Source organism: Miniopterus schreibersii (assembly GCF_964146895.1).
Source record: "Miniopterus schreibersii genome assembly, chromosome: 12".
In the NCBI taxonomy this organism is placed as follows: Eukaryota; Metazoa; Chordata; class Mammalia; order Chiroptera; family Miniopteridae; genus Miniopterus; species Miniopterus schreibersii.
Genome location: NC_138112.1, coordinates 70,138,351 through 70,165,148, shown reverse-complemented (window position 1 = coordinate 70,165,148; position 26,798 = coordinate 70,138,351). Strand labels below are relative to the sequence as shown.

General features: G+C 50.5%; 1 protein-coding gene across 5 annotated transcripts in view; it reads left to right on the top strand.

Annotated features, from left to right (window-relative positions):
• Positions 1-26,798, top strand: part of SPTBN2 (spectrin beta, non-erythrocytic 2) — a 47,081-nt gene that overhangs the window by 202 nt on the left and 20,081 nt on the right. Inside the window, exons 1-8 of one of the 5 annotated variants that reach the window (XM_081152663.1) lie at positions 10,065-10,452; positions 17,334-17,512; positions 22,107-22,258; positions 22,684-22,857; positions 23,615-23,706; positions 23,865-23,945; positions 24,516-24,631; positions 26,600-26,712. In XM_081152663.1, the coding sequence (XP_081008789.1) occupies positions 17,356-17,512; positions 22,107-22,258; positions 22,684-22,857; positions 23,615-23,706; positions 23,865-23,945; positions 24,516-24,631; positions 26,600-26,712 (885 nt within the window). In that variant the 5' untranslated portion in view covers positions 10,065-10,452; positions 17,334-17,355. Of the gene's footprint in view, positions 1-10,064; positions 10,453-10,930; positions 11,025-17,333; positions 17,513-19,662; positions 19,924-22,106; positions 22,259-22,683; positions 22,858-23,614; positions 23,707-23,864; positions 23,946-24,515; positions 24,632-26,599; positions 26,713-26,798 lie in introns of those variants that run through there. The other 4 variants (XM_081152664.1, XM_081152665.1, XM_081152661.1 and 1 more) reach the window with 4 other exon arrangements.

Below are 26,798 nucleotides of genomic sequence, written 5' to 3'. Positions count from 1 at the left end.
TCTCTCTCAGGTGTCCCCTTTAGGAAGGGGAGTTGACAAGGAGAAGGGAGCTAATGTTTGTTGAATGACTTGCTGTTGTCACCACTGGCTCTTTATGTAAATTTTTAACTCTCACGGTGTCTTGTGAGACAATCATTGACACTCTTTGGTGGGGGAGAGACCAAGGTAATGAGGATGACTCTAAAATCTTTCCCATGGAGAATGATGGCGCAGCAGAAAATGCCCCACCTTGAGAATGGCACTGGGAATAAAGGGTGGAGGAACAGTTGCCAGTGTTGAAGTACTTCGGATAAGTTGGTCATCCTGGCTTCCAGCCTTTGTCCCTGGAGCAAGCCTCGGGGATGAACATGCAGTGGAACAACCTACACCATCTTAGAGGCAGGGGAGGCCTAACGGGTTGTAGGGATGCCACCCCTCCCTGCCAGATGCAGGCAGAATTGAGGAAGGGAGCCTTTGACATAGGGCCTGCCATCAGGATTTCCACAACATAAACCCCTGCAGCCAGGCAAGGTTTGATGCAGGCTTGCCATCTGGTGGGCATCTCCTCTGTGCCAAGTGGTCTTCACTTTTTCATATTTATTCTAAATAATCCTCCCAACCTTGTATGGGAGATGTTATCATTTTATAAATGATGAAGATGAGGTTCCAAGAAGAGGTTGTATCACACTGAGTGTGTGGCAGAGCCAAAACCTAAAACCTTTTAACCCCTCTTTCCACTCCCCCACAGCTACCCAGTGCCTGTCCCATCTGGATGCGACCTGCCTAAGTGCTTGTCTCAGAATTCTATAGTATGGGACATGAATATTGCCATGAAAAGCAAGCCCCTCCATGCAAAAGCTAAGGAGCCAATGAACTCAGATGCCCTCATCTCCCACACACAAAGGCTTGAATGAGCCACAGCATCCAGCCCTTCTTTCACCCAGCATTTTTGCCCCCAACCTACTTGGGGTCTAGTGTCTAATATACTATTGGACTCACTCCACATTACTAAGACTCTTTGTACTCAGACCTCATCTTCAGAGTAATAGAATGTTAGAGCCGGAAGGAACTATCGAGGTTCTCAATAGATGAAGACATTTGAGGCTCAAAGAAGTTAAATGATCTGCCCAAGGTTAAGGTCACCTTAGTCAACCAGGTCAACCAAGGAGCCTTTGGATGCTGCTTTGGATGTCTGAGGTTTTAGCAGTGCTTTTAGGGGGCCAGCTCTCTCTAGTCCTTAGACTTAGTGGCGTACTGATTCTGCTTGCATTCCTCCACTCACCTCAGGATTTGGATTAGTGTTCCAAGCCCATTTTGGACATTCTGTTTATTCTAAGAAGTCTCCTTTCTGGTCAGAAGAGACCCCACCTGAAGAGTCCCAGACTGATTCTGACCCAAACCTAAGGGTTTGAGTGGAACCAGAACATCCTAAGGAATGCTGTCAGGTGAACAGTGACATTTCAGGAACTGTTGAGCTGGCTTTCCCTTCTGAATATGCCCTTTCTGTGTATATCATTCCTAAACACTTCTGAGGTCCTTCCTTGTTCTCAGGCTCCCCTAGAGCATTCAAAGGCCCTGAAGAGACTAACCCCAGGAACTTAGGCAAAAAATATCCCTGAGGTCCCCCTTACCAGGCTGATGCAAAATGAAGTCCATTTGAGGAGTTTCTTCACCCCTCGGAAACTATTAAAAGAAGCTGTTTCCTATACAGACAATAGGAAAGGGTTAACTGCTTCTCTCAGGTCTTGAGCAAAGTCTGTCCCCCACCAGTTCCCATAACCGGGTTTCCTGAAATGGAGCAAGTCCCAGGTGCCTCTCCACTAATCACATCCTTGGAAATGGGGCCATGAAGCTCAGATTAGCTCATCCCTTCACCTTCTTGAGGCCTTCTCCACCTGGAGCACAGAATCTGGGGCAGCTTCACTACTTACCCCTCTGCTTTCCTGTCAGGGGTCAAACAGGAATGTTCGTGCAGGGGAGTGTTAGGTTAGGGGGGCACTAGAGGCCATAGTGGTGCTGACTTCTGTGCCATTTCTTGGACTGCAACATTCATTCTTTCTCATTCTAAGATTTATGGGCAAAGTAAAGATACCCCCCCACCCTGGGACACTACCTAAGTTTGCGTGACTAGTGTTTTCTTCTTCATCCCATTCCCTGTTTTTTTTTTTTCCTGTCCTTCTTAAAATGACTGACGAAGATACTTCCTGTTTTTTCCTGGCTGACAATTACCCTTTGCACAGACTCTCTGGTTTCTCCACTATTTGCAGGTTCTGGGGCCAGGCCAGGAGATTTTGTTCCTTTCCCGTTAATGTTCAATTCCTCCACTTCCTAGATAACCAACAAAATCTGTATCACAAAGTGGTCCTTCCCCCTGTAGTTGGCTTTTTACCTTCTTTCTAGGCAGGTGCATTTGTCCTGCCAGCTGATACCCACTGGAAGGGAAGTATTCTTTGTGGCATAGAAGCCCTGGGACTAGAAACAGCAGTGTAATCTGGTCACGTATGGCCAAGTAAACCTGTTGACCCAAAGGCCAGATGATCAACTTTATTTGAAAGACAAATAGGCCAACTGGGACAAAGATTTGTCTTGTAGGAGCCCCACTGAAAAGGACACTGGCTGCAGGTGTTCAGTCTTGGTTCAGTCTTTGTATGCTCACACTCCTCTGAAGTACTTTACCAAGAATGCTGGTTTACAAAGTCTCTAAAGCTGGTAATACGGAACCTCAGTTGAGCTGATTTTTCACTGATCTCTGAAGTTGACTTGATTTTCATCTGTTCTGGTTTTCAGGCCACGTCTATCTTCTGTTTCCCCACCTTTCCTTCTCACCAGTTGAAAACGAGCTGTGGGCTCGAAAGTCTAAAAAAGGTCAGGATGTCTGAATTCTTTTCCCCTTTAACCACTCACTTTAGGTGTTATGTTCTAGTTTTCCACAACTAAAATAGGAAAATTCTCCCAGGAATATAGTTAAAATAACATCTGTGAAACAATTTGAGAGTTTTAGAACCTTCAAATTAGAAGAAATTTTAGAAGTCATTTAGTCTAGTATTTCCCAACCAGAGAAACACTATTTTTTCCAATCCGTTTCCATTATCCCCACTCTTCTTCCTGAATAGCCCCTCTCTACCTCCTTCCTAATGTCTTCCTGGTACCCAAGATGGGGAAGGATCTAATTTGTACAATATATTTAGTGTATTTAGGGTTGGGAAACACTGCCCCAATTCACCTCCCTATTTCATGCAGTAGTCATTCCAACAGTCCCGACAAGTTGATACCTAGGTTTTACTTAAATATCTAGTGTTGGGAAATTTGCCACCTCAGAATCAACCCATTCCAGTTTTGGACAGCAGTGGTTTGGTGCAGACTTTTTCACTATATTGAATTGAAATCCTCCCCACTGTAGCTTCCACCCATTGATCGCAGCTCTACCCTCTGAAACCACAGATAATTCATCTAATCCTTTTATAAAGGGGAGTGGGGAATACCCAGGATTGTTATTGTTAATTTGTCACAATAGTTCAGACCTGGCCTAAGTGATTATATTCCAGATGTCCTGTGCTTTGTGTACCCAGTTTTGTGTGAATCAAAACATTTTAGACATACTGGGAAGTTGACTCTTTAAAAAGAAACCCTATTTTCAGTTCTCTCTGAAATACAAATACCACCCCCATTACCATTTTATGCAAATCTAGATTTTCATACCTCATTACAGGCACACCTCACCTTGTACCTCACTTTATAGCGCTCCAGGGATGTTGTGTTTTTACACATTGTTTTACAATTTGTGTTTACAAATTGAAGGCAAGACCCTCCACCAACAAAAAGATTATGACTCGCTTTGTTGCGATGCTTGTTTTATTATTATTATTTATTATTATTTTTTAAATATATCTATTGATTTCAGAGAGAGGAAAGGAGAGGGAGAGAGAGAGAGAAACATCAATGATGAGAGAGTCATTGATCGGCTGCCTCCTGCACGCCTTGACTGGGGATTGAGCCCACAACCCGTGCATGTGCCCTGACTGGAAATTGAACCCCGATCGCCTGGATCCTAGGTCGACACTCAACCCCTGAGCCACGCCTGGCCGGGCAATGCTTGCTTTATTGCACTGGTCTGGAACCAAGCCTGCAACATCTCCGAGGTCTGCCTGTGTGTTTTACCTAAGGCAGGATTTGCCTAAATACAAAACAAGTAAAATAAATATAAAGCAACAGCTAACATTTGTTGAGCTCTTATCCAGCACCATGCCCCTGACATGCATTTTTTAGTTTCTCACCACAACGTCTTTAAAATTATCCTCTGTTTACAGATGAGAAAACCGAGGCTCAGAAAAATTAAAAAACTTGCTCAAGGTCATACAGTTATATTGTGATGGGCCAGAATTTCAACAAGGCCATAAGACTCCAGAGTCTTGTTCTTAACCACCACGAAGTTTTAGATGCCAATAATAGTTGAACAATAATAGTAGCACTGCACAAGTAAATTAGGTTACAATACAGAAAACTGACCTAAAATTTCTATAGCTTCAAAGATGTACACTAAATCTCTTCTTTTTTGGGTTCTAGCACTGTAGGTTTCCCAGCATAATTCACATTTTCCAGTGCAATTTGATCAAGGAACCCCAAAGACTTCCCTTCAGCTATTAGTAGTAAGCAGATGCTGCCCGAATTTATTTCAGGTATTCAGGTGTGATCAGACATTTTTTCAAGGGGTGTGTGTATTACCAGGGGTTTGTGGCATAAGCTTCTAAGAAGAAAGGAATGGTTCATTATTGACAGGTTAAAATAAAAGCATTGAGAATCATGGTTGACCCCAGCCTGCCCCTAGATGGGTTGGAATCATTCAAGTGGGTTGTTAGGCCCAGTTTTTAATGGTGGTTAGGTTTGGAATTTAAAAATAGTTCTAGAGGCATGGTCCATAAATAAGTGCTGTTTTGAATCCAAGCTGGACAAAGATAAATGGATGTAATACTTCTGTGTTCTCAGAGAAGTTCCATATTCTCCAATTTAGTCAACAATAGTGTTCACTCACAATGTTGCTCAGCTCAGAACACATCCCTCAGAGCTCCTAGAACCCCAGACTCTTCTACACTGTGTAAGGGAGCTCCAGGTCGGACTCTCTTCTGTCCTCCAAGCCCCACCTCCCCAAACCCTACCATCAGAATGCCCCATTTGACTTAAGACTCTACCTTGGCAGACTTTCACTTTCAAATACATCATCATTCTTTGCAAATCGTGTCCTGAGCTGACGTTATACTGGCCTGCTGGTCCATAGCAGTTGCAGGAAGTCAGGTCTGTCCTTGTTCGGCACTGGCACTCTCCTTGCAAGCCAACCTTTCTGACCTTTACTTGTATATCAGGCTTATTTACAACCTCAATCATAGACTCAGATGAGGAAATATGTAATTTTCTTTATTTCTCAACCTAGCTCTTCAGACCCCATTTCTACTAATGGCAGAAAAATGATAAACGGAGAATGCCAACTCAATCATTTCAAGTGCTACAAGCAGTCTCTTAGGATTCCCCTCCCTGTACCCTTCCCTTCATGGTATTCTAGTTTGGGGTTTATGTATCATTCTGACATGGGAGGGGCATCAAGGCCAAGTGCCATCTTCTGTCCCTCTTACCTAACTGATAAAGAATAGCTTCCTTGCCCTAGCTGGTTTGGCTCAGTGGTTAGAGTATCGGCCCGTGGACTAAAGGGTCCCGGGTTCGATTCTGGCTAACGGCACATGCCACAGTTGCAGGCTAGTCCCCAGCCCATCAGGGTGCGTGTGGGAGGCAACCAATCGATGTGTCTCTCTCACATCAATGTCTCTCTCTCTCCCTCTCTCTCCCCTCCCCCTCCCTTCCACTTTCTCTGAAAAGCAATGGAAAAAATATCCTCAGGTGAGAATTTAAAAAAAAAGAGTAGCTTCCTTCACTGGACCTTGGCCACAGGGCTCTATGGCCAATACATCTGCGGCAGAGTTCCCTGGCAGGTGGAACTTGTGGTCTTGGTACAGGCAAAGTGCAGCAATTGCTTCATGGGGAGCTTGGTGGCTCCCACTACTGAACCTCCATCTGTTCCCTAGCTTGCTCAGGTACCTCTCAGCCCCTGCTTTGGGGTTCTCACCACCCACTCCAAAGCAATCCCCACAGGCACCCTGACTTTCAGCTTTCAGCTCAATCTCACACTCCTCCCAGGAAATGTCAAGGAGCCAAGGAGAATCAGGCTTAGGAGGTGACGAGGTTGGAGGTGGTGAGGAGATGGAATTTATCTCAGACCTCCTGTGCCTACACAGGTGACGATGCCATTTGTACTCTGTGGTGGTAGCCCCTGTTAGCACAGGGTGCTTTGAGAAGCTGTGCCTTCTCAGAGTTCCAGGAATGATATGGAGCCTAAGCCCCTTCTGGCCACGATTGTTTGGTGGTGGAGACAGCAAACAAAGCCCCGCAGATGCATCTCCTTTCTCATTCTTTTCAATTCTGCTCCAAGCTCAAAAGAGATTATATTTTCTGTACATGTTCTTTCCAATTCAGCAGCTGATGGCATAAATTCTGAGCCTTGGGTTTATCAGGTTCTGTCTCTTGATATTTAAAGGGAAGCTTCTACAGAAAAATTTTTAAAAATTCCTTTCTTCCTGGCCTGAATTCACCACACATTCGCTCTTGCCCTCTGTTTTCCCTCCCACTGCCCTTCTCTCCATTTCTCACAAGCACCATGCATCCTGCATCATCAGGCCTGGTACTCACACACTCTGTGTCCCTGTAGCTGAAAACATGGCTCAAGTGTCAGACTGTCTGGGTTAATTAAAATCCCATCTCTACCTCTGCCTGGTTCAGTGACACTGGGCAAGTCACTTAATCTCTCAATGATTCTGTTTCCTCTTCTGTAAAATGGGGTTAATTCTCACTTCTCAGAGGTTGTTGCAAGAATTAAGTGAAACAATATATATAAAGTGCTAGAAAGATATTCCCGATTAATGTGGTTTTTTGTTTTTTTAAAAAATTTTTTACCTTTTTTGATTTCAGAGAGAGGAAAGGCGAGGGAGAGAGAGTGATAGAAACGTCAATGATGAGAAAGTCATTGATTGAGCCCACAGCCCAGGCATGTGCCCTGACCGAGAATCAAACCCTGATTGCCTAGGATCCTAGGTTGATGCTCAACCGCTAAGCCACGCCTGGCCGGGCTCCTGATTAATGTTGATAACGGCTATTGTTCTTCATTCTCTGCCTGGTTAATGCTCTTATATTTCAGACCTAGCTCAGATGGCCTGACCTCCCTAACCAGGTTATGACTTGCTGTTTTATTCTCACATAGCATCCTGAACTTTTCATTCATAGCACTCATTATCTTTTATGATTATAAATCTGAGTCTGTAGCCCTGGCTGGGTGGCTCAGTTGATTGGAGCGTCATCCCATACACCAAAAAGTTGTGGGTTCAGTGCACATACCTAGGTTTTGGATTCAATCCCCAGTCAGGGCATGTGCTCAGAGGCAATCCATCCATGTATCTCTCTCACATCAATGTCTTTCTCTCTCCCTCTCTCAAAATCAATAAAAAACATGTCCTCTGGTGAGGATTTTTTTAAAAATCTGAGTATATATATACTTGGTGGTGACTGATATTTTATTAATGTCTGTCAACTCCATCAGACTGTAAACCCCAAGAGGACAGAGACAGTGTCCATTTTACTCACCATCAGATCCCCAGATCCCAGCACAGTTCCTGGCACATAAGCCGGAGAGCTTTTGAATGAATGTTTGATTAAACAGGAGGCAAGGAAGTAGAGCCAATGAGTTCAAATGACTCAAGAAGATTGTGATCATAAAGAATAAGGGCAATGTGGAGGAGGAACAGGGTTTCTCACTTATTTTTTAAGCTAGCAAGTACTTGAGCGTGTTTAAATGCTGATGGGAATGAGCCAGAACAGAGGGAGCTCACCAGAAGGAATGTGAGCCATGAGGCTGTGGGAGGGACTTAGGGAAGCAGCCAGAAGAATCAGCTTCAGACAGAAGGAGGTAAGAATTTAGCTCTGTCTGTAGGTTTAGTGGCAGGAAATCCTACCAAGACCTTTCCGTGAGTCTTGGTAATGTAAGCACAAAATCTGGATTCTCCGAGAAGCTCAGCCTACTTGGTGGACATCATTTAATTCACTTTTGCAACTTATGTAAAAAGGAAGCCTACATTTCTTCATCCTTGACTGTACTGACGCACTACAGAGCAAAAAAACAAGTTTCTAAAGCAACTCAGCAACACAGCTGAGACGCGTGATCTCAGCGTTCTCTTTATGGAGAACACTTCCTCCCCAAACTGGGAAAGAGTATGGCAAAATGATAACATGGCAAAATAGTAATCACTGGCTGACACTGGCTGTGTGATTACTCTCTGCCAGGCACTGTTCTAGTACTTCAACTGCAATAATTCATTTGGCCCCTGCATTATGGCACCATTTTACAGGTGAGGAAACTGAATCCCAGGGAGATTAAGTAACTTGCCCAAGGTCAACAGCTAGTGGCAAAACTAGGTTTTACACACAAAGAGTCTGACTCCAAAATGGATGCTTTTAACTACTCTGCTAAACTCCCTCTCTAGTAGAGGGGAAAGAACATATTAGGAATCAGATTTGGTGTTGGCCCTGGCCAGGGAGCTAAGTGGTTAGAGCATCATCCCGATAAGCCAAGGTTACAGGTTGAATCTCCAGTCAGGTCACATACAAGAAGCAACCAATGAATGCATAAATGAGTGGAACAACAAATCAATGTTTTTTCCCCTCTCTCTGCCTTCCCCTCTCTCTAAAGTCACTAAATAAGAAAGAAGACTTGGTGTCTCTATCATGAACTAACTCTGTCAAATTGGGCATTCACTTAGCTGTTTGAACATCAGTTTTCTCATCAATAAAATGAGAATGATGTTTACCTTACAAGGCTTTTTAAAGGACTATGAAATGTTGAAAATGTCACTATACAAAAGACATCATTATTATATGATGCTAACAATCTAACAGGCTGTTGTTGAGACCCTCAGTTCCCATAACCAGTACAGCAGCAGAGGGTGGGGGTTCCAGCTCCTTCGGCAGATCAGCTGATTTCTCATTCCATCAGCTTTAACTTACCTGATGGAGTCTCTTGATGGCCACAAGCACACCTCAGTAGCCCCGCCCCACCAAACACACCCACTGCTGCCTCTGGGAACTATTACAGCTTATACTCTCACGTCTTTGATTCCATTGCCTGAAGGAGTCACTGTTTAAAAAAATAAGTAATAAATAGCCTGATTATAGCTAATAGTGAGTTACACCCCAGAAGGCCAAGTTCCAGTTTGGTGGTAGAATCACTGTTCCAGTTTAGAATCAGACTATCAGAGCTAGAAGAGAACTTCAAGGTCATCTTTTAGAGTAACTTCCTGACCCTCCTCCCAACCCATTTTGTAGACTAGGAAAACCAAGGCCAGGTAGGTGATATGACACAACCAGTTAGGATTGGTAAAAGGATTTTTTTGAACCTTGGAAATGTTTTCAAGTGGGTTTAACACAAATGACTTCTGCTTCCTAAAATCATGTCTGGGAAGTACTTCAATTACTCAAATATTTGTTTCAGTGTGCATACCTTTTCAGAAAGGAGCAAAATCCTAAAATTCCATTACTCATAAATAAATAAAACCTTAAACCCAATAATGCAGGAAAAGCCCATTCTTCGCACTGCCCTTCCTTGGTCATTTCAGGCATTTCCCTGGTAGACACAGGCCAACATCTTCATGGGCAGTATAACCTAACGGTTAACTTCAGACTGCTCTGTACAAAGCCCAGTCTATTGTTACTAGTTCACCTCTGAGCTTAGTTTCCTGGTCTGGAAGAACAGTACCTACTTCTCTGAGCAGGAGTGGGGATGGGGATCACAAGAGAGAATGTGCTTTTAGCACGAACAAGGATACTTTATAACTGTTATTATTTGGGCATAATTCTTTTCTCTCCTAAGCAGATAGTAGTTCACCTTCTACTTAGTTAATGACCTTACACCTTAGACCACTCAGACACTGCTAAACCAAGTAGAAACCCAGCTGTGCCAGGCCTAGAAAGGCCCATCCCCACCCCCGCTCCCTCTTAAGGCAGTGAGTAGGCCGGGATTCTGGCTGATAACCGAGCGGAGCTGCGAGGAGCTGCAGCGAGGACTGTTCTGAGAGTCTGATCCCCGAGAAGGCGAAGCTCCACCATGTACCATGGGGATGCTTTGGGAAGGAGAGCCGGCCTCCCTGCCTGAAGGAGGACGGGGCGGGGGGGAGAGGGGATGGGTGAAAGGCATGCCTGCAGGGAGCCGGGCTGGAGGGGCTGGAAGAGGAAAATTTGACAAGGAAAACAGAGGCTGAAGATTGGGAAGCCTTCAGGGCGGTGACTGGCGTTAAAAGGAAGATTGCGTGTCCCAGGAAACAGATTTGGGACGGAAATCGGAGTAGGGACAAACGTGGGGTGTGCAAACTGCGGAGACCGAGCCCGGTAAGCTGACGGCCGGGGCTGACCGGGGCTGGCGAGAACCGGAAGGCGGGGTTATAGGGGCCCCCCGTCGGGAAGGTGGGGAGGGGGTTGGGAGCTGGTCTCCGAGCCGCCGCCGCGTTCGCGACCCCGGGGAAGGTCAGCGACCCCGGGGCGGGGATCTGCGCGGAGAACCGAGAGGGGCCGCGGTTGCCATGGCGCCGGGCGGGGAGGGGGTGATTTGGGCCCAGCCCCGAGCCCCGCGGGGCCACGGGTTCCAGATGGTCCCTGGCCTCCCGCGGGAGCCGGCGGCCTGCGGCAGGGGGAGGCTATTGTCCTCGTTCCGCGGCGCCGCAGTCCCGCCGCTCGCGCCCGCGCGCCGCCACGCGCCCCGCCGCCGCCGGCCCCGCGCGCCGCCCGCACCCCGTGACAGCGCCCGCCCGCCGCCCGCAACCGTGCGTCCCGCCGCCTCTGGGCCGCCCGCCGCCGCCGCCCGCAACCGCCCCTCGTGGCCGGGCTGCGGGCGCGGCGACGACCGGTGCGCCCCCGCCCGCCGCGCTCCCGCCCGAGGGGCCGGCGCCCCGCTCCGCTGCGAGGTAGGTGCCGGCGCCCCGCGCGCTTTGTCCGGGCCGGCGGGGCGGCGCGCTTTGTGCAGCCGCGTGAGGACGGCGGGGTCGGGGTCCAGGCCGACCGGGGACGGGGAGGGAGGATGCGCACCGTCCCGGTCCGAGGGACAGGATCGGGAGAGTCTGGTGCCAGCCGCCCAGGTCCCGGAGCGCGGGCGGCGGGGCACGCTGGCCTTCCCGGAGCCGGGAGAAGAGTCTGGAAGAGGGGGGGCTGGCAAACGCTTAAGGGCCCCGGCCGGCTGGGCTCGGAGCGTGTGTGACAGCGCCGGCCGCCGGCTTCGGTCCGGGGCTGCGGGCTCGCTGGGCCGCCTCTGCCCGGCGTCCGGCTCGGCTCGGCTCGGCTCGGGGGCTTGCGGGGGCTCCCTCCGGAGTCGGGTGAGCTCCTCCTGGCCTCGTCGGTAGCTAGCTCCATGCTCTCCTTTATGCATCCTCTCAGGGGGTGAGGGAGGGGGACACGGTGGGCCGTGGTGACCAGAACACTGGTGGACAGAGAGTGAAGCCCCTTCGGGCGATGGGGAGCCTGGTGTGCGGTGTCTGTGCACCCACAGGGCTTGGAGTCCACCCGCCCAGGGCTACCTGGCGAGGCCTCCTGGCAGGGGTGTTCCCACTCCAGCACCACAGTCGGCCTTTGCCATCCACTCTGGCTCTGAACGACTTTCCCCATTAACCCCGTGGCATTTCGTGCTTGCCTGGGCTGCAGGCTTGCCCTGTCCTAACCTGCTGCATGTTGTCTGGGTGAGCTGTTTCTCCGCTGCCCTCCCCTCCCCAGGCAGCCACAATCCCAGCGCCAGAGAGCTGGTTCAGGCACGGACAGGGTACCCACAAACCAGTTTTCCCTGAAGATGAAGGGGGCAGAGTGAGTTCCAAAATATGTGTCTTAGCTTGAGGTTCTTTCTGGGCAACCTCTTGGCATATTCAGAACAGCAGAGGATTCGGGAGGAAAAAGCTAACATGGGTCTCAGATTTGTCCCTTAGAGAAACTGACGTAACCCATGGGTGACAGGCTTAGGGGAGGGGGTAGCAAGGGAGTGAAAATGAGCCTGAATAATTCTGCTCTGAGTAGAGAGGGTTCTAAAGGAGATCCGACAGAAATGCAGCCCCTCCCTTCAGCCCAGTTCCTAAGTTCCTTGGAGGAGACTTCCCATGCTTGTTTCATCAGGAGCACGGCCTGGAGAGAAACCAGCTGGGACTCTGCTTCTCCTGCAGGCTCTCTGATTGCCCGGAGTACATCTTTCTTTTGCTTTTCCAGGAGCCCTGAGTTTATCTGTGATTTCTTTTCCTTCTTCTCTCTGCACTAGTCAAGTAAGATTTTTACTTTGCCAAAGTCCCCATTTCTTCTCATCTATTATTCATCCCCCTGTCATGTGTTCAGCCCTGCCTCCCTAGAGCAGCATCGCCGTCCTCTGCACATCTGTGACTCGCCTGTGTCGGGACATCAGCTCAATTTATCTCATTAGATCCAGAGCCCAATCCATCTTCATTTTCCTCTCATCGCCCGAGGCTTCTGGCTCTTTGTGGGTCTTGGGGTTTCTGAGGGGAAGTTATATTTGGGTTGAGATGGGAAGCTAACCTCAGGTCACACTTACCCCTGAACTCTGTGCCTCCTCAGTCCTCATGGCTCCTCTAACCAATTCCAACTGCTCCTTATCTTTGAACGACGTGGCCCTCAACGTGTGGTCCCCGGGCCAGTAGCTTTAGTGTCATCTGGGAACAGGGTAGAAATGCAGATTGCCAAGCCCCACCCCAGACCTACTGAATCGGAAACTCTGGGGGCAGGCCCAGTGATCTGTTTTCATACCCCCTCACCGCTCCCCCCCCCCCCAGGTAATTGTTATTCGTGTAGGTTTGAGAATCCCTGGTTCTGAGCTGGAGAGCTCAACCCTGACAGCCCTCCAGCAGAGAGTCTTCTCTGATCCCATCTCATTCTTTCCGTGAGCTTTTCTCTAGCTTTAAGAAAGACATTAATTCACCCGGCCGGGCGTGGCTCAGCGGTTGAGCATCCACCTAGGATCCAGGAGATTGTGGTTCGATTCCCCAGTCGGAGCACATGCCCCGATTGCAGGCTCGATCCCCAGTTGGGGGCGAGCACGAGGCAGCCCATCAATGATGACTCTCTCATCATTGACGTTTCTATCTCCCTCCCTCTCTTTCTCTCTCTCTCTCTCTCTCTCCCCCTTCCTCTCTCTGATATCAATAAAGATATATCTAGAAAGAAAGAAAGAAAGAAAGAAAGAAAGAAAGAAAGAAAGAAAGAAAGAAAGAAAGACATTAATTCGATGGCAAACAAACAAACAAAAAAAGAATTATGGCCTATCCATTCAATATATCTTTATTGAATACCTATTGTACTGGGCTTGGAAAACACAGCCCTTGTCCTCATTGTGTTAAAAGTGGAGCGGCAGAGAGACACATAAACAACCAACTGTAATACAACGTGATAAGTCCAATAATAGAAGCCTGCTGAAGTGCTGCGGGAGCACAGAGCAGGGAATGATCAGCTCTCTCTGAGGGAGGTAAAGAATTAATCAGGGGGAGGATGTGGTGAGAGGAGGAATTAGGGAAGGAGACAGGCTCTAGCCCCAGGGATGGGATTTCTAGCTTGGCGTGCCAGCTAAAACAGAGAAAGGGGAAGGGGAGCAGCTGCCCGTGAGGCTCTGTCGGCACCGGCTGAGCAGTCCAGAAGCGTTTGGGATCTAGCAGGACCCCCAGCTTGCAGCTGGCAGAAGTTGGCTCTATTCTAGCATGAACAATGTAAGCTACTTGGGTCTGGCCTCGAGGTCAGTGGCTAAGAATAAAGTCCTGGTGAACTGTAATCTGGATTAGCTGCTGCACCGCACTCTCTCCAGAGTTCAGGAATCCACGGAGGAAGGGAAGGTTGACGATTCTCCAGTGCAGACAGAGACGGGGGGTCGTGGGCTGGGCACAGGCAGACCAAGGAAACGTGAGCACAGAGACCCAGATCATAGGCGAGGAACGATACACTCAGTGAAAAGAAACCAGTTCAGGGTCTTTGTAGAAGACACTCGAATAGAAAACCGAGGGATCCGGAGATGGCAGCAGGGAGCACAGAGAACGCAGCATAATCTCCAGAAGGCCAGGGGGCTGCAGAGCCCAAATGCTCGAAAACCAAAACACAGAAACATGGAGATAGGACCTCAGAACCACCAGAGAGCACCGCTCACATGCAAGTCTATGGGAATAAACTCCTTGGAGTCCCAACGTGGTGGCCTGATGAGGAGCTGTGATCTAAGGACACCAGGGCCATCTCGGTTCCTTTTCCATATGGCAGCATCTCTGGAAACTTGGGACACAAAGCACGTATGTCAAACTTTGATTTGGCCAAAGGGCCATTTAAGTGGCTGGATTTTTATTTGGGAAGAGGGGAGGCTCCAACTCCATACTTTCTTCCCTAAATGATAGGGTTCCGCATGGAGGCTCTAACAGCCAGACCTCACTGGGAGATCTGGCTCCCGTGCCTGGACCCCAGTTGGATCGCCAAAAGGAAGTCAGCACAGCCCATGTTTAAGTTTTGTCAGCTCACGAGGACCCCAGGGACACACAGTAGTTTGGAGACCAGGTCAGACAGTCCACTTCTTTTAAGTTTCTGCGCTTTATGGAGCACAAAGGTATAAAGCAGGGTTTGGAAACCTCACAGGCCTTCAGGGGCCAGGCAGGTAACAAAAATACATGGTGTGGCTGGGAAGGAGACAAAAGGGAATGGTGGGCCGTCTGGCATGGCTCAGAGGTTGAGCATCTACCTATGATCCAAGAGATCGAGGTTCGATTCCCGGTTAGGGAACATGCCTGGGTTTCGGGCTCGATCCCCAGTAGGGGGCGTGCAGGAGGCAGCCGATCAATGACTCTCTCATTATTGCTGTTCCTATCTCTCTCTCTCCCCCCTCTCCCTTCCTCTCTCTCAAACTGATAAAGACATACATATATGTACATATATATATTTTTTAAAGGGGAATGGTGGGCCTAAACAGAAATGGAAAGTGAAGGCCCACCTACAGGAATCCAAAATCAGTTATTTTTAAACAGTTTACTGGCCACACTCTCAGGGGCTGGCTTTAGTAGGTTTGTGATTCGTGATAAAAAGGGAAAGGGGTCATGGAAACAGAAGTTCAGGGGCATGTATGTAGGAGTTTTCGTGGGGAGGTCTATGCAGAGAGAGTGTGAGTGCTAGAAATGTTCATCCAGAGCTAAGTGTGAGCGTGGCTGGGGGGGAAGGGCCGAGAAGAATCAAACTGAAATGGTCCTGGGCTTTGGGCTGCTTCTCTGTCCAGCAGCTGAGAGTATTAGGTGACTCTAGCTAAGGTCAGGCCTTGCCCACAATACTCTTTGCTCAGGGTGACTCAACTCTGACCTAGAGTTTATTTTTATATAAATATTTACAGAGCAAATTCGAAGAATCTGTTAGGGGAAATGATGAGTTTTAAATGAGAAAGGAGGCCCCGTGGAAATTAAGCTCTCTTTGCCCTTATAGGAATGAAAGCCCACATCTAGGAACCGCAAACCTTAGCTCTTTCTCACCTCACCAGTGCTGCTCCCAGGGAAGCCCTTGTGCGTGTTTTCTTTTTGGGAGAAAGGGGAGGGGCACACAGTCCTGGCCTTCATGTGGGTCAGGTTCAGCTTCATGGCACCAGTTAATGACAGAAGCCAAGTTCTGCCTTTGTGTGCCCATGGGAACATACCTCCCTACCCACCCACATCTCACCGCCCATCCCTTCTTCCTCCCCAAAACCACACACGAAGTTTTCTGTACCTCCTCTCCAGAACCAGAAACTGCCAAGATCATAGCCCCGACCCTAGGAAGTGGTCCGAAGGATTAAAATATATCTTTGTAATTGAGAGGTACTAGGACAATGAGAAATGCAGAATTTGGGGTTCAGAGAGAGTTACAGATCCAGACCCCTCCATTCCCTTGGATGGCTGCTGAATGCTGAATTACACAGGAACTTTGGACAGTAGGGGTTTTTTGTAAAACTCCCTAGCAGGTAATCTGAAGCTCATTTGTTAGTTTTGAGAAAGACAGAGTTTGCGTAACGTAGAGTCGTAGAGTCGTAAGTAGTGCTGGCAAGCATACGTGGTCCTGATTTCCCCGACCTGGGCCCTATAAGGGAGCAATGGGTGCTGATCTCTCCTGGGAGCTCGGTAGGGCTCCAGGGAGTTCGAGGAACATGTAAATGTTGTAATTAAGAGCTTGTCTTCCAAAGTCAGAAAGAAACTCACTTCAATACCCAGCTCTGCTCCTTCCAGCTTTGTGACCTTGAACCGTGACTTAGCTCTCACGGTGCAGCTTCCTCATCTATGAAATGGGGGTGATAATGGACCCACGGGTTGTGATGAGGTGATGCATGTATCACAGCTGACATTTATCAAGCACCTAGTAAGTATTCCCTGTCACAACATTTAAAAAAAGGAAACAAAGGGGAGAGAACTGTACGTGTCCTCCTTTGAACTCCTGGGCACCATCAGTGCATCAGTCTTTCTGATGTACCATAGATGCGTCTTGGCTCGAGAGCAGGATCCCTGTCTTTTCATCTCAAATCACCTGCAGGGTACAGGAGACCGTCTCATGTAGAGGAGGGGCTCGGCACAGTTTGTGGGACCTGGGAATGAAAGAACTCTGGTCTAGCCCTGGTTGGTTTGGCTCAGTGGTTGGAGCATCGCCCCAGGGACTGAGGTATCCCGGGTTCAGTTTCAGCCAAGGTCATGTGCCTCGGTTGCCAGTTCAATCCCTGGCCCCCCAGGGCACATGAGGGAGGCACCCAATCAATGTGTCTCTCACACCGATGTTCCCCTCTCTCTCTCCCTCCCACTGTCTCTGAAAAGCAATGGAAAAGGTATCCTGGGGTGAGGATTTAAAAAAACAACTCTGGTTTATACTCATTGTTGCTCAAGGGGTCCCACGCCTGCTTCCTGTATTACCCTGGTTTACACACTACTGTCCTGACACGCTGAAGGCCATCGCCACTTTCAGCCCCGGCTCTGTCCACTGTCCCTCTCTGGCCTGAGGCTCTGGAGCCCTTCCTGCCCGCTGCATTGCTCTGAGACACTTTCCTTCTTGCTTCACTCCATGTGTGTCCTGTCCCTCTGCTTCCCCACATGGGTGGCTTTCCCTCTCCCACTGGGGGCTGATTGCCATTGACAGATAATCCAACCACAATCTTTGGCCATCAGGAGAGCGAGCAGCTGTAGGGCAGGAGAAGAGAAAGACGTGAGTGGTGGACTCAGTGGCCCCAAGATGCCCCTTACCAGCCATGTTCCCCATTGCAGGAGCGGGAGGCCACCCACCACCATGAGCAGCACCCTGTCACCCACGGACTTCGACAGTTTGGAGATCCAGGGCCAGTACAGCGACATCAACAATCGCTGGGACCTGCCTGACTCGGACTGGGACAATGACAGCAGCTCAGCCCGCCTCTTTGAGAGGTCTCGAATTAAGGCCCTGGCAGGTGAGATCAGGGGAGGGCCCGGGGAGTTGCTGAGGACGCTGGGGACAGAAGCTTGTCGCGAGGAGTCCTTTAACTTCGTGGGAAGACCATCTTTCTTTCTAAGCTACTGCACTAGAGTGGCAAATCCAGATCACCCTGTCAAGACCCTGGTCCCCAACTCCAGCCTCAAGAACAAACTTCATGCAATCCAGAACATTCCCCAGCTTCCTTCCCCCCAGCAAGGAGAAGTCCTGCTGACCCCAGGACTCAGCTGTGTTCCCCTCTGCACTCAGCTGACTTCTTGGCCTCCGTCCCTGAGTCATGTCCTTAATTCTATCTCACTTAGTCTTGCTATTCGCTTCCACCTACCTCTCCTTTACGGTTCATCCCTTTGTGTCTTCATTGATTTCCACTGTCATCTCTCACACCTGTTCTCCCTCCCAGTCCTTTCTCCTCTCCTCTCCCTCCCCACCTGTTCCTTCCACCTGCCGCCTGTTCCTCCCATTATTTCATTTGCCTATTCCCCGAAGCAGGTGCCCTCCACCCTCCCATGGTTTCCCTGGTTTGCTCTCTGCCTGGCTCCTGCCCTGCCCTACAGCCTGGGCTCTCCCCTTCAGCTTCTCCAAGCTCAAACAAACCCGTTGGACGGGCCTCCCTGCGTTCCCTGGGAGGAGTTGTCATGGCAACAAGAGAGCAGCTGCCACCCGACACCACTAGCGGCTGGCCCGGCCCTCGTGGGGCTGAGTCACCCACACACCCCAAGGCCACCCACCCCATCAGACTATCCTCCTCCATCCCACCCTTGTCTTTTCCACTGACCTGCTGGCCTCCCAGCCCAGTGCAGTGGGAAAGATCCCAACTACTCCCTCCTGAGAGGTGGTGCTCCCAGTGTGGGTGGGGTAGCCTCCTGGAAGAAGGGAGACACTGAAGGGGGTGGTTCCCAACGTGGCCACACTTTTTAAAGAATCACTCAGGGCCATTTTTACAAGTACAGGTTCCCACGCCCCTTCCTAGACACTTGAATTAGAATCTTTAGACGTACGGTCCAGATATCAGAGTCTTTAAGCTCTCCAGGTAATTCTTTCCAGCCAGCCCAGCACCAGTGTGAGGACCCCCATGTGGTGACCATAGCTTCTAGAGACCCCTTATCATTGTCTCCTGGGCGTCTGTCCTTCTGGTTGGGTCTTCAGGCTGGCTTGTGAAATACTCCCATGTTTCTATAGATGGGAAAAGACAGAGATGTGGGTTGTGGAGAACGTGACCTCTTTTGGGGGAAAGTTTCCCCGGTGCCTCTAGAGCTGTCGTGATGCCTGTGCACGCGACACATGACACCCAGGACTGTTGTGATGTCTGTGAGCCCCATGCCATCGAAGGGTGTTTATCTCCACCGCTAAGCTGGGCTCTCTGAAGAGGCCTCTCTTTGTGGGCTTTGCCTTGCACTGCACTTCAAACCATTAGATGCCCAATAGATGCTAAATGAATGAAGATGGGAGAGAGGCAAGGGTGTGCTGTAAGGGACAAGAGCTGAAGCCCAGAGAGAGGTCTGTCTGGCAGATTGCCCAGCAGTGGGTGTACGGGGGGGCCTGGGATGGCCTGGCTGGGGGCCTGGTGGGCCCAGTGTCAGGGAAGGGGCGGAACTGGAGACGATGATGACAGACAAGTGGGAGGGATAAGAACCGGATTTCACAGATAAGAGGAAGGAAGCAATTTCTCTTTCTCTGCTTTCTGAGCTGGGGATCAAAGCCCATGTCCTGAAGGGGGACCTCCCAAAGTCACCCAGAGAGGGGCCATCCTTGTCACACCTGAAAACCTTCGGGAAGCAGGACTTTGTCTGGGGAGCCCTCTCTTGGCTTTTCTGTACTCTTAGGCAACTCGAGGCCTGACGGGCAGGTCTTTAAGAGGCTTGCAGTTCCCTCCTCCGCCCTGCAGGGCCTGGCCATGCCCCAGCCGTTGGGCTCCACCTCCCACCCCTCCCCCCGGCACTGTCCAACCTGTTTGTCTGGAGCCGCCTCTGTCTCCTCTCGCCACAGCCAGGTGTGTCCTGCTACTTGTCTGGGAGTTCAGGAACCCAGACATCCTGTAACTCCTTTTTCCAACTCCTTGAACTTCTACCATCTTTGAACCCCCCATCACCACCGGGGACCCCAGGCTCTGGGGATCTCAGGCTCCTGGGGAGGCCGAACCTGCCGCCCTGCCTCTGCGCGGGCGGGGCATGGACTCTGGGCCTCCAGCTGTGTAGGAGGCAGCAGGCACCATGAATGGGAACGGAGTGAGCAGGGTGCACGGGCACAGCCTGAACGGGGCTGGTGAGTTTTATCATGAGGCTGTGGAAGGGTCTCACAACCCCGGGGGCCTCCTGCTCTCGCCAGCCGCCTTCATCAACCCTGCTCAGTACGCCAGCGTGCTGGAAGGACGCTTCAAACAGCTTCAAGGTGAGCTCCTGGGGCAGAGGGTAGTAGAGAGAGGGGGCCTGGGGCGGGGGGGCAGGAGAGGAACCAGAGGGAAGAACTTGGAGGGGAACATTGGCTGTGACTTGGACGTTTGTGTTGGGAGACAGTGTGCCAGGGGAATAATTACAAGCGGCCAGAAAATACATGGATGCTGACAGAATGGGGAAGGGCTTGGACCCACTCACTGGAAGGGACTGTGAGAGTGTGAGTGGGTGTGAACGCAAGGCCCCGCTCGGTGCTGCGCAGCCTGTGTCCCCCAGCGAATGCAGTGGCCATGGAGGCAGCTGGCAAGGCTGAGAAAAGCAGCGTCTGTGTCAGCAAATAGGGAGGCCTCCAGCACAGCCTCACCGAGACATTGGCTTTTGGCGGGTCTGAAGATGAAGGCCTGCTAGGATATTTGGGGAAGGAGAGAGAAGGAGTGAGCCGGGAGGCCTGGGGACCCAGGCTTGTCAGTGTTGCCCCGAGTTTCTGAGTGGGTGCCTAAGTATGTGAGGAGGCAGTGTGTGTGGGAACCAGGGAGTGTGTCAAAGGGAGCTGGTGCAGACAGACTCAGGTATGAGCCTGAGCAGAAGTGTGTTCATCTGGCACCAGTATCTCAGTGTATTTCTGGAAGCCACTGTGCTTGGTGGGGTTGTCTGTGGCTGTTGTGGATGCCTAATGCAGCTACACTTTGTCTCTGGTGCTTGGCTTTGCATATTTTCCTCCCAGCTGCCAGTTTCCACATCTTCCCCTTCTACTCTCTCTGTGCGTCCAAATGGCCTCACCCCGGTGTGCCTGGCATCGACAATCCCCGTGGATCCAGTAATGGCCGGTGGTCCAGGAAATCCCTGGCTTGGTCTGTAGGCCCTGAAAAGAGGCCCAAAGGCACTCTTGGTTCCGCAGGTGCTACAGAGCACCCGACTATCCTATGCAGTTGTTAGGACCCCAAGGTTGGCCCAGGTGCAAGGGTTGGAGGTAAGACAGGACTAGACATGGGTGTGTCGCTGTGTTTTATGGGTGAGGTGCGTAGGAATGTGAGATTAAGGGATGAGTCTTTTCGGTTTCTGAGATGCCGGTGCTGAGAGGGAAACGAAAGTGACTCTTCAGGTCCTGGCCACTTGGACTGGATCCTTGCATGGGGCTCCCCTGGGGAGCACTGGAGGAAATCTTAGTGACTAAAGCAGCGTGCAAGGCCCTGAGCTGCTTCTCTCACTTCGTAATTGATGACATTTAAATTTTTTATTTTTCTGTGGAACCTAAGAGCATCCCCTCAGCAGTGGCCCTCCCTGTGGACCAGGCAACAGGATGTTTCCTCACATCTTTTTAGATGATTGGCACCTGACTCTGCCTGGCGTCCTCCCCTGCCACACACACACACCTGTTTCTTGGGCTCACTCACTTCACTGTTCCCGACTTCAAGACTATCTTTTTCTTCTCTTCGCTGGAATGTTGGTGTCCTGGGACTGCATCCCTTGCAGCCCATTGAATGAACCTGCCCCAGAAAAGCCTGTCTTTTCTTTAAATTATTCCAGGAGAGCAAGCTGGCGCAGGAGGCTTGCAGTCTCTGTAATGTCACATCCTTCTAATAGCCACTCGGAAGGGTGCTGCTATAATTTAAGGCCGCGCCTGCCCGTTTGTCCACCACCCGAAGAGAACAGCCATAGCGCCTGCCGCCTGGGCACTTGCCTGGGTGTTGGATCCCGCCTGTAGAACAGAGACTCCTGGAGGAGCCATTTCCTGCCAGGCATCTTACACACTTGTCCCGTTTAATCAACACAGTGACTCATTGAAGTAGAAAGTATTGTGCCCATTTTACAGATGAGGAAAGTGAGGCTCTGATAGATGAAGTGCCAGTTTCACTACTGCTAGGTGACCACACCCTGGTCCCAGATCCCAGCCCTTCCCTCCTTGTCCCACCACTTCTAATTCCTTTCATCCTTTCTCCCCAAAGCCTGTTTCTCACTCTCATTTCTGTTCTTTACCTTACTCATAGCTCATTCCAACTTCTTTATTTCCCTGCTTTTGAAGTTGCCTTCCTCTCGGCCATGTTCTTTCCCCTGCCCCCTTTCCCCTCCCCAGACCTTGCTTCCGGCCTCTCAGGCACCCCCCACCCCACATCCCCACCAACTGGTGATTAGAAGCAACTGTACTTGAAGGACAGAAATGACCTCCTGTTGCCACCACAGATGAGCGAGAAGCCGTGCAGAAGAAAACCTTCACCAAATGGGTCAACTCACACCTGGCCCGGGTGACATGCCGGGTGGGAGACCTGTACAGCGACCTCCGGGATGGACGTAACCTCCTGAGGCTCCTCGAGGTGCTCTCAGGAGAGACACTGGTGAGCTGTGGTCACCACCAGGGAGGAGGGAGCCTGAGAAACGGTGGTCAAGGGGACAAGCTGCAGGAGTCTCCCTTAGTGGGGAGATGGACACCTCAGAGCAGAAAGCAGTGGCTTCCCTGGCTCAGGATGGATTCATTCTGAGAGGCTTTGCTGCAGGGATTAAACAGGAGCATTGCCTCATGGAGACAGAAACAGTGGCCCCATTGAAAACATTTCTTTTCCCACCCACTCTGGGTGCAATTAATTCCCTTGGGAATCTTAATCTGGCCCAAGCCTCATCTGCAACCTCAGCCTTGGCTCCGTGAACTTGGGCCCAGCCCTAAGGCAGTCCCCGTGTTCCTGAGGGAGGCCATGGGGAAGGTAGGAGGGAAGGAGGGGGAGGCCCACGGTCCCATGCCTTTGTGTCCCCTGTCCCTCAACAGCCAAAGCCCACAAAGGGCCGCATGCGGATCCACTGCCTGGAGAATGTGGACAAGGCCCTGCAGTTCCTGAAGGAGCAGAAAGTGCACTTGGAAAATATGGGCTCCCATGACATTGTGGACGGAAACCACCGCCTGACCCTTGGGCTGGTCTGGACCATCATCCTCCGATTCCAGGTACCCTGGCAGAGTGTCACTCGGCGTGTGCTCTGAACCTCAGTGCTGCCCCTTGAGCAGTCACTGCCCATCCCTGGAGCAATCAATACACAGATGGAGGGTGTAAAACCTTGTGTAGGAGCCAGGGGCCTCTCCTCATTAAACAGGGTAGAGACCAGAGTGGCAAGTTCCCTGTGGCCTGGTCACGGGCAGGAGGACCACATATTGGTCCACAAGGGACTGGACATTTTACAAACTGGTTCTTCACCACTGAGAGTTTTAGAGCTACATCTGGGTCTGGTCGCTGGTCCATTCCTCTGCCTCAAACTCTGCATGCCTCCCTGAAATGAACAGCTACCTTCCGTTTATGCTCTGAGCATAGCCAGCCCCATATCCTGATGCCACCACAACTCTCCTGGTCTCCCCAGATGTAGCCTCCTCTGCTCCTTCCAGCCCTAACAGAGCTCTGTGTGCTTCACCTTTGAAACCCAGCTGCCAGAAAATCTTCACTTGCCTACCTGAAGGTCCCCACCTGCAGGAACCAGCACCTTTCCCTTCAAGGCATTTCCACTGCTGACTTCCTACCCCACTCTGCTGCCTCAAATCCCTTTCACCCAACGTTCTACGGTCACCAGCCCAGGAGGAAAGGTCTCCAGGCTCTGTCCCTGCACCCTTATGAATCTAGAAAGCAGTTTTCTGCCGTGTATCTCTTGAGCATCTCCGATGACTCCAGGAGCCCCTGTCCAGAGAGTCAAGGCTTCCCTTCCTTCCCTCTTAGATCCAAGATATCAGTGTGGAAACAGAAGACAACAAGGAGAAGAAGTCAGCCAAGGACGCCCTGCTGCTGTGGTGCCAGATGAAAACTGCGGGGTGAGGCTGCCCAGGGAGCGTGGCCTTGCAGGGGTGGATGCCCCGAGGCTGGGTGGTAAAGGAAGGGTCCGCTCTAGGAACCACGAGCTGGGATCCGTCCTCCAGTCAAGGACCAGCGCTTGGACCTACTCACTGTTTTTCCTGGTCTCTGTTTATAGGTACTCCAATGTCAACGTGCACAACTTTACCACCAGCTGGAGAGATGGGCTGGCCTTCAACGCCATTGTGCATAAACACCGGTGAGAAGATGGGGTTAGCGAGCCTGTCAGGACTGCCAGGGTGGGGGAGTTACTGACCCAGGGGCACATACACATGTAGATGGAGCAATGGGACGAGCTCCGCAGCAATTCTGAGGAATGAATGTTGGGAGAAGAGCCAGGATGTGGGGGTGCAGTGTTGCAAAAAGAGCTTATGATGGGAAGCGAGGGGCGTGGGAGCAGTGAGTATGGGTCTGGGGTGCCTGGTTCTGGACACAATGGACTTACTGACTTAGGATAAAGAAAGGGGTGGCTTTAGCCCTGGCCAGTGTTGCTCAGTGGTTAGTGCATCGGCCGGCGCACTGAAGGGTCACAGGTTTGATCCCCAGCTCCGTTCAGGGCATATGCAAGAGGCAACCAGTCTATGTGTCTCTCTCACATCAGTGTTTCTCTCTCTTTCTCTCTCTCTCTTCCTCCCTCCCTCCCTTCTACTCGCTCTAAAAATCAATGGAAAAAATATCCTCAGGTGAGGATTTAACAAAACAGGGGTGGCTTTGCTTTCCCCTTCCAGATCCTAGAGGTTTTGAAACTTCTATATTCCCTCCGTCCTAGGCCAGACCTGCTGGACTTCGAGTCCCTCAAGAAGTGTAATGCACACTACAACCTGCAGAACGCTTTCAACCTGGCTGAGAAAGAACTGGGACTGACGAAGCTGCTGGATCCTGAAGGTGGGCAGTGCTGCGCGGCACGAGGCTGCGTGGTAGAGACAGATGGGGCTTCTCTGGGGCGTGATGAAAATGTTCTGGAATTAAACAGTGGTGGTGGCCGCACCACCTTGCGAATATACTAAAAACCACCACTGAAGAGTATACCTTAAAAGGGTGAATTTTATGGTGTAAATATTATATCTCGATTTTAAAAATTTAAAAGCTGTAGGAAGAAAAGCAGCCCTGTGGCAGAAAGAGCCCTGGGATGAGGCTCTGTCCCAGCCCCACCACGGAGCAACTTTATAGCTTGGAGCCAGTCACATGGCCTCTCTGTGGCTCACTTTCCTCATCTTCAAAATGGAAGATTGGTTTACGTGGTCTCTAAGGGCCCTTCTTATTCCAAAATCTTAGGGTTCTAAGTTAGGCTACATGACCTGGAGCAGGGGTAGGGAACCTTTTTTCTGCCAAGGGCCATTTGGATAGTTATAACATCATTCTCGGGCCATACAAAATTATCAACTTAAAAATTAGCCTACTATATTTGGTCAAAACATTGAATTAACTCACCCCTAATGTGATGGCTGGAACTGCTTCTCTTCGGTGAGGCCTTGGCAGGGCCAGACCAAATGAGGCCTTTCGAGGCCGCATACGGTCCTTGGGCCAGACGTTCCCCACCTCTAACCTGGAGGGCTCCCCATGCCCTGGGCTTACGGTCGGCTGACCCTGCTGATGTGGTTCTGATCTTAACGCTGATGAGACTGGTAATGGCCGCTGGGCTCTTGTTTTGTACCTGGCACCGCACTTGACATGCTTTAATGAATTTAATTTGCATCGCACGCCCTTTGAAATCAGTATCATTATTATCCTCAGATAATAGAAGAGAGGCCAGGGGCCTATAAAGGTTTAGTGACTTTCCCAAGGTCATACAGCTGCTGGAGCTAAGATTCACATTCTGGCAGCAGGACCCCAGAGCCTGTTTCCTCAGCCACTTCTCCTGAGAGCAGAGAGCAGTCTTGGTCAGCCAGAAGAGGGAAGGAGGGAACGGGCCCAGTGACTTCCTGCTGGAGTCACTCCCTCTTAAGGTCACCAGGCAGATTTGGGTCTTGGTTATTTTCTGCCTGTTTTCCATCCCCCCACAGCCCCATGTCCTATGCCCTCTCAGTCCAGAATGACAAACATCAGCTAACTAGTGATGGAAGTAGGCCAAATACGAGGTTTCTTATAAAACGTTTGAGAAACACAGGTAGAATAGAGAACATCTAAGCAGAGCTAAGCATCCTGTAACTTTCCACGATGATTTCAGTGGCTCCTTCCTTCTCTGGGTTTTCAGAGGTGGTCAGGGGGGCTTCTGGTCCCACAGTCTTCCCTTTACGAAGGAAACAGTCCGGCCTAGTTAAGAAAACCCAGGGATTTCAAGTCAGTCAGCCTTGGTCCTTGTGATGGAAGCTGATTTGGCTTGAAGGACACTTACCTCCTGGGGCCCACAGCTGAACTTTGGGATTGAGGTCAGAAATAGCCTTGACTGTGGCCCAAGATGACCATGAGAACTGGCCTCTGACCCTGCTGCTGGGGCTCATTGGGACCTTCCCCGGAACATCCGGGTTCAGGAGGCTTCATTCATACCTCTGTCTTGCTGCCCCTGAATCTCCTGACTTCTTACACATCTTTCCAGCCCATAAGTCCATGATGCATCCCCAAATGGGAATGCTCTTTCTTTCCTTGTCTTACTTCCTCCCACAGCTAGATTTGGTCTTCATCGGGAACACTGGGAAAAGCCTCCTTGGGCTTCTAGGAGGAAAAAAAAAGTCACCCTTTCATGCTCTTTCGGTCCATATGGTCTATTTGTCAGTTTGCTCTGAAGGGAACTGGAAAGATGTCCACCTTGGAGGGCTGGGAGGGCCCTGGGGTTGGAGTAAGATTCATGTTGCAGGTGTGCTTCTGGGAGGCAGGTTCTCATCTCTGCCTGACCTGAGTGCTCTTTTTTCTCAGATGTGAATGTGGACCAACCAGATGAGAAATCAATCATTACCTATGTGGCTACCTACTATCACTATTTCTCCAAGATGAAGGCCCTGGCCGTGGAAGGCAAAAGAATTGGGAAGGTACTGTCCACCTCAGGGCAGTAGGGGTAAAGGCCAGAGGAGGCCTGGCCTCAGGGTCTTACTCCCCTCAAGCAGGGGCAGGGCAG